At 55.9% G+C, this 7472-nt stretch overlaps 1 protein-coding gene across 4 annotated transcripts in view; it reads right to left on the reverse strand.

The window, feature by feature from the left end:
- The window catches only part of APOA4 (apolipoprotein A-IV), a 21460-nt gene that overhangs the window by 962 nt on the left and 13026 nt on the right, over window positions 1–7472 (reverse strand). For 2 of the 4 annotated variants that reach the window (XM_010830380.1, XM_010830382.1), the window contains 3 exons: window positions 2466–2564; window positions 1975–2101; window positions 8–975 (listed from right to left, as the gene is read on the reverse strand). In XM_010830380.1, the coding sequence (XP_010828682.1) occupies window positions 9–975; window positions 1975–2101; window positions 2466–2514 (1143 nt within the window). In that variant the 5' untranslated portion in view covers window positions 2515–2564 and the 3' untranslated portion in view covers window position 8. Of the gene's footprint in view, window positions 1–7; window positions 976–1974; window positions 2102–2465; window positions 2565–2680; window positions 3321–5348; window positions 5400–7472 lie in introns of those variants that run through there. The other 2 variants (XM_010830381.1, XM_010830379.1) reach the window with 2 other exon arrangements.

The raw sequence follows: 7472 nt of genomic DNA on the forward strand, positions 1-7472 counted from the left end.
GGGGCAACTCAGCCCCCCAATGGGACGGGCATCTCCTCCTGCGCGGGGAGGGCGGGGGCCTGGCTCTCCTTCTCCTTGAGGGTGTTGAAGAAGCTGCTGACCTTGTCCCTTAGATCCTTCTCCAGGAAACTCAGGTGATCTTCCACGTCCCCCGCCAGGGGGCCCAGCTTCTGCCTGAGCGTGTCCAGCTGCTGCACCATGGCTTTGTTGAAGGTCTCGCCGTAGGGCCCCACGGTGCGGCGGAAGTCCTCCACCTGCTGGTCCAGGCGGCTGCTCAGCTCGGCCAGTGACTTCTGCAGGTCCTCGGCATTGCCCAGCTGACTTCCACGCACGCTGTTGACCAGGGGCACCAGCCCCTGCCGCAGCTCCTCGGCTTTGGCTGAGATCTTGGCCTTTAGCTCCTCGGCATGCTTCTTCATCTGAAAGGCCAGGCCCTCCAGCTGGTGGTTGAGCTTCCCCTGGACGTCCTGAGCATAAGGGGCCAGGCTGCGGCGCAGTTCCTCCACATTCTCCTCGATCTTGGTCTGGAGCTGGTCCGCGTAGGGCGTCAGGCGCCCCTTGAGCTCTTCCACGCGCTGGTTGACCGTGGCCTGGAGCTCCTCGGCGTAGGGCGCCAGCGAGGCCTGCAGCTGGTCCAGGTTCTGCCGCATCACCTTCTCCATGCGCTCCGCATAGGGCGTCAGCTGGCGCCGCAGCTGCTGTGCCTGGGTGTCGACCTGGGTGCGCAGCTCGTCTGCGTATGGTCCCAGGCGCTGCTGTAGCTCGCGCATGTTGTCCCCGATCTTCTGGCTCACCTCCGTGGCGTGGGGCAGCAGCCGGGCCCGAAGGTCCTCCAGCTCCTTCCGAATCTCCTCCTTCAGCTTCTCGGAGTCCTTGGTCAGCCGTTCATGCAGTTCCGTGGCAAAGGGCACCAGCTTCTTCTGCAGGTCGTCCGTGTAGGTGCTCACTTCCCCAAGTTTATCTTGGAAGAGGGTGCTGCGGGGAAAGGACGCAAGGGGGCCACCGTGAGGCTTGGCATTCCTGCCTGCGTGCTAAGTCGCTTCGGTCCTGTCCGACTCTGCGACCCCGGGACTGTAAGCCCGCCAGGCTCCTCCACTGCGACCTTAGCTCCTTACATACCACTCACCTTCCACACACCTGCCTAAGACAGGTGAGCGTGCAGGGTACTGAATTCACCCATCTTATCCCCATGACTTTCCCTATGGTGGATGGTGATTTAAGCAAATGGATGTAATCGACTAAGGTAATACATTGACCTTGTACCTCTGGATCTCCCCTGGAGCTTGAGTCACAGTATCAATTAATACCTATCATGTGAGCTGGAGCAGTGGGCTTGCCTCTCCTTATCTGTAAAGTAGAAAGACTGAACTTTGAGGTCCTTCTCAGCCCAGGTGTGCTGTGACAGAGATCACTTGTGATGTTCTGGACCTCTTTTAGCATCTTCTAGTCACATGGGATGCTGGTTTCCCTGCCGTGTGGACATCCCCAGAGGCTTCCCAAATATCCTCACCCCTCCCCTTCCCATGATTTCACAGAGGCCTGTCCTGGAATGTATTAGAAGCCAGCTCACATGACATTCTTTCCCTCCCTTTCTTCTGGGAGCCTCAGTGCTAAGATGTGGCCATTTATTACACTCTGGAAAGTTAAAGTGGGAAATTCCCTGGTGGCCCAGTGTTTAGGACTCAGCAGTTTCAGGGCGGGGGTTTGATCCCTGGTCAGGGAACAAGATCCCACAAGCCACAGGGCATGACAAAAAGAAAAAAAGAAAAGTTAGAGCAGGGATTATTCAGTCCAGCCTTCCTTATTTGCAAACATGGATCCCAGGATCCAAGTCTGGAGAGCTCTGGTCACCCAGTGACTTGATGGCAGGGCAGTGGGTATCCTAAGCTCAGGTCTCCTGCCTCCGAGTCCAGCCCTTGCCCACACGTTGCATGGTCTTTAAGAAGGCCTTCCTGCAAGCTCTGCCCCTCTTACTTGAGCTGCTGGGTGAGCTCAGACTTCTGGATATGTTCCACCGCCTTCTTGGCATTGTTGCCCAGCTGGCTGAAGTAGTCCCAAATCACGGTGGCCACCTGGTCGGCATTGACCTCCGCCTCGGCTCCTGGGTGGGAAACAGCAAATTCATGAACACCGTCTCCTTCCTTGCCCCCCTGCCCCAGCCCTGAGCTGCAGACTGGATGTCGGGGGCGGGGCACAGCCACTGATTTTTCTCTCTGCGCTTGGCTAGTTAGAAGCCACAGGGGTAGGTAAAGCTGGGGTAGCACCCATGCCAGGGAGCCCAGCACTGTGAATGGACAGCACTCCTAAGAGCTGAGTGGCAGCTGGGGAACCACCTGCCTCCAGCTGTGGGCTGACAGGCACTCGGAACTGTCCTCTTTCCCTGGCCCCAGACTCGCCACCCTTCCTGCCTGACGCAGCAGATGGGTCCTGCCTAACAGTGCCATCTGAAGGCAGCTCCTACTCACCGGTGACAGCCACCAGGGCCAGGCTCAGGACCACAGCCTTCAGAAACATCCTGGGCTCCTCGCTGGGCTGGGAGAGTCTCTTACTGCACCAGATCCTTCCTGGATTCAGAGGGGCCAGAGGAGAGGGTCTCAGGCAGCTCACTGTACTGCTGTGGAACTGACTGAAGCTCAGAACCAGTCAGACATTTAAATCCTCACTGGGCTGCCCTCCCCACCTTCCTCCCCAGTGTGACTCCACGCTGGAAGGTGACACATTCCCAGGAGGCCTCTTGGACTTTTGTGACCCTTGGACAACGTGGAAGCTGATGGCAGACTGGGGCTCAGGCAGCGTTCAGAAGCAGCTGTTCTGATCGTGTGCCCCACCCATCGTGGAAGGGGCTGTGAGCCAAGGGAGGAATGAGGCTGAGGGAACACCTGAGCTCGGGACTGATAAACAGAAGCCCTGTGGCCGCTCCGGGTCTATGCTCGGCTTGGGGAGGGGGGCAAAGTTCACAGTTCCTCTGTCTGCCCCAGTGAGGAGGGGCCCCCACTCCCACATCCCCCAACCCTGACTCCATCTCAGAGCACCAGGCTCTGGACTGGGACACCCAGGGCCACAGATGGGATAATGAGACAAGATCTAGGGTTCTGGTCAAGGTGAGCCCGGGAGGAGGCGACCCCTGCAAGCCTGGGTGGAGTGGAGGGAGATCCTGTGCTGAAGGTATTAATTGTAAGTGTGCTGTATGTCCCACCATTGCCAAATGTGTCACCTTGGTCTAGTGATTCAACTTGGCCCAGCTCTGGCCTCATTTTCTCCTTTAAAAATGGGATTGTTGGGTGTATTAAATGAGATATTACTGGTGAAATGAGCAGTATCGTGCCTGGCAGAGTAAGCACTAAAAAATAGCCATTACTGTTGTTAATAAGAATATTAACTATTTTCTGGATTTGGACCAAGCAAGGAGTACAGTAGCATGCTTGCTGCTCCAATGAGAGCGGCAGAGGGAGACCCCACCCTCTGGGGGGCATCAGGCAGGCACAATGCAGGGTGAGGGGCAGACTGGCCCGAGGTCTGATTCCTGCCCACCTCCTCCCTGGACGGGAGCAGTCAGCTTGTGATGAATCACAAGACCTGAGGCTCTCAGGGAGCGTCTCATCAGGAGACAGGGAAGGGGGGTGGTGGTGGCATCCACATCTTCTACTTGGACTTCCAACGTCCTCTGCAAGTGAGGTCATACACAGAAAGACATCCACCAAGAAGGCGGTGCATCCTGACCAGTTTGTGCCCCTCTGCCGGACCACACAGGTCACCTTGAGTGACAAGGAGATGACATCCATCATATTGCACTGTTGGCTGCCCTCCATGAATGCCATGCCCCGCACGTGGATGGGCTTCTGTAATCTGCCACTGGAAGAGTCCACAGCTGGGCTGATCCTGACTTCCCGTGTCTCTACTGTTTCATAGACCAGAAGTGACTTGATGTCTCTTGGGGTTGTAGATAGCTAAAAGGCCTTCCAGTGCTTGTATCCCTTCTGTAGAATCCCCACTACCTGGCAGTGTCCCACCCCACCGATCGCCACCCCCAGTGTCAGGGAGCTCCTCCTTCCAGGAGCAGCCTGGGCCATCTTGCAGTAGTTTATGAAGGCTTCTGATGCTGGAGTTGGACTCCTTGGCTTTGCATGTGGGCTCCGCACATACTGACTGGGTGACCTCGGCCAAGTCTCTTAACCTCTCTGAGCCCCATGTGCCTCAGTAGGGCATAAAACAGTGCATGCCTTCTGGGCTTCAGGGGGTCAGGGAGATAATCTGAGTAATGCTGGGAGACATGCCTAGCCCACAGTCAGCACTCATCAAGCACGAGCCATGTTTTGCCCCTGAAGACTTCACTGCACTGCGACACTCCCAAATCAGGCAGAGTCCTGCCTAGGTTGGGAGCAAAGGTAGTCCGCTCACCTCTGGCCTCATCCCTTTCCCCCTCAATGGGCCAGAGGTGAGCAGGCAACGAGTCACCAAGGACTCTCAGTTGAGTTTGCCCTCACTGAATGGGAGCATGTGTTTTTGTTTTTTGGCCACAATGTGTGGCATGCAGGATCTTAATTCCCCAACCAGAGCTCAAACTTGCGCCCCCTGCAGTGGAAGTGTGCAGTCTTATCCACAGGACAGCTGGGAAAGTACCAGAGAGCATGCTGTGTATCAGTCTGTGAACAGATTAGTTCTGGGCGGTGGGAGAGAATGAGAGGCCCCTGTGCCCTGTCTTAGATTGTTTGAGCTGCTGATGGAAAGGACGTGAGTGCCAGCAGCTCCAGCAGACCCTGGCCCTATGAGTCAGGGCACGGCCACATGGGTGGGCGCAAAGGGCTGTGTGACGTTGGGTGAACCATATCCCTTTCTGAGCCTCCATCTCCTTATCTGTACAACAGACAGACCTAATGGTCAATGAGGTAATGAGGCTGAGAGTCTAGCATCACTTATGGCCACCTCCTGCCCCATCAACAGAGATCAAACCCGTGGGCAGCCCGAGCCCAGAAGCAGGAGGGAACGACTCAGGCCCAGCCAGGGACGGGCAAATCACACGGACACAGGTGCCCATGTTTGCTCCACACTGGCCGTCCACCCAGGGCAGAGCTCAAAGGGGGTGGCTCCTGGGTGGGAAGATCTGGGTGAGACACTAGGAGGAACTTCCAGTGCAGAAGGCCATGGTGAACCAGGGCCTCTGGCTGGAAGGGCTGAGTCAGCGCTGCCCAGTCCAGCCTTGTGGCAGGGGCATGGGTCACAGAGGCTCATAAGCTAAGCCTCACTTGCACACAAGTGGAAGCAGAGAGATTTAGTTTAACCCTAGAGGACCATTTTTGGCCCCAGCTGGTCAGACGTTCTCCTTCCCGCCCCTCCTCCCTGCCCGTTACCAGGTATGGGGGCCACGGCTGGAGCAGCGTCCTCATCCCAGGGGAGCTATGCTGGGGGGAGGGAGAGAAGAAGGAAAGGAGAGGCAGCTTAGGCTGGGCCACTGATCAGACCCTTCCTCAGATTGCCCTACTGAGACCCACCTGGAGCTCCTGGAAGGGGCACAGGCACACAGAGGCCAAGCCCTTGGAAGGAGATAAGGTCCCAGGCCCCAGGGCATGTCTCAACCCAGCTGCAGAGGCCCACACTCTCCTGTTCTCTACCCAGCTTGACACCACACCGCTGGGTCTCTCTGCCCACATCTTCTGACCTCCCTGGGCTCACCGGCCCATTGCCACGCAGGAGAGAGAGGGCGGCCTCCTCCAGAGGCTCCACACACATGGAAGGAGAGTTGGAGGAACCAGGGCCAAGGGCTCCAGCCAGTCCAACCCAGCATGCCCCAGCCCAGCCTGGAATCTGGATTCCCACTGTGACCCTCACTTCTGGGGAGAAGGAACAGATCAGAACGAAGAGGGAAGTGGACACAGCTGCCCTCTACCTTCCCCAAAGTCCAAATTCTTCAGGACCTCCCAATCACCTTCCTCTCCTCCCCACCCCATCACCACAGTCTGTGCTCAGGAAGAGACTGAAACGGATGCACTCTGAGTGCCTGATAAACCTCCAAGGGTCTCATCTCTGCCTGCGGTTTGGTCTCAGTGTGCGTATTAGAAGACCTGGATTCTGGCTCCCAACTCTGCCGTGGATGGAATATGGGCACCTGGGTATGTCTCCAGCCCTGCCTTAGGTTTCTACCTATAATGGGGTTAATAATGTCTGTGGTGGGCTGTGCTTAGTTGCTCAGTCATGTCTGACTCTTTGCAACCCCATGAACTGCAACTTGCCAGGCTCCTTTGTCCATGGGGATTTTCCAGGCAAGAATACTAGAGTGGGTTGCCATGCCCTCCTCCAGGGGATCTCCTCAACCCAGGCATCAAATCCAGGTCTCCCACATTGCAGGCAGACTATTTACCATCTGAGCCACCAGGGAAGCCTGTGAATACTAGAGCAGATAGCCTATCTCCTCAAGGGAATCTTTCCAACCCAGGAATCAAACTGAGGTCTCCTGTATTGCAGGCAGATTTTTTACCAGCTGAACTACCAGCGGAGCCCTAATAATGTCTACTTCGCAGGAATCATTTGCATTTTAACAGATAACCATGTCTAAGTGAAAGGAATAAATCTCTAAGGAGAAATTTCAAGTTTCAGCCACAGATAAAGAATTCTGAAGGTAGAGCTAGGTCACTTTCTTGGGCCTCTGACTTCCCATGGTGGGTTTAGTTGCTTCTTCCTGGTAAGATGGCCACCTGCCAAAAGCCCTAAGTCTACATTGGAGGCTCCTCCTGCCTTCAGACTATGCTGTCTAAGGAAAGACAAGTGTTTGGGAGAAAGGAGGAGAGATTTATCTAGCCCCCTTCATGGACCAGCTGCTTTTACATATCTCTTATATTTCACCACAATTCTGGAGTATCAGTGTTCTAGCCCCATTTTACAGAGGAGAATATTGAGGCACTGAGATGTTAGATCTGTGGCTCTGGGTCATATCTGTAGGTGCCAAAGGCACCATTTAAATCTAGAATTTCCTGGCTCTGAGACCTCACTGGAAGACAGAGCTCCCTAATGCTGCCTCCAGGCTGCAGCTCCTGGTGTGAGCCCAAAGGACACTTCACCGCAGGAAGAGGCCGGGCATCTCCTGGACAGCTGACTGGCCCCTCTCTCCACTACACCAGCCTCACCACAGCCTTGGTTGCCTCCCCAGCCACAGGACTATGAGGCCTGGTATTTCAAAGCTGAGGAAGTTGAGGTCTGAGATCGAGAGGTACTCAGCGCTGGCCTCAGTCCCAGCTGCACAGTCTGCCCCCTGGGGACGTTATCAGTGAGTCCAGAGGGCAAGATGAGGAGACGGTGTGGTAAAACAAAGGCCTTGCGCTCAGCAGCCTTTGACCATCTCCCACCATCTCCTGTAAGAGAGGGATCAGCTCAGGAAAATTTCTGGGTCAGCTGCACTCAGGACTGAAGCCCAGAGACGGAGATCCTGGGGAGGGGGCTCCGAGCACTCAACTGTGTCCCACCTCTGCACAAGCCCCTGC

This window comes from Bison bison, unplaced genomic scaffold (assembly GCF_000754665.1).
Source record: "Bison bison bison isolate TAMUID 2011002044 unplaced genomic scaffold, Bison_UMD1.0 scf7180017864518, whole genome shotgun sequence".
NCBI classification, from domain to species: domain Eukaryota; kingdom Metazoa; phylum Chordata; class Mammalia; order Artiodactyla; family Bovidae; genus Bison; species Bison bison.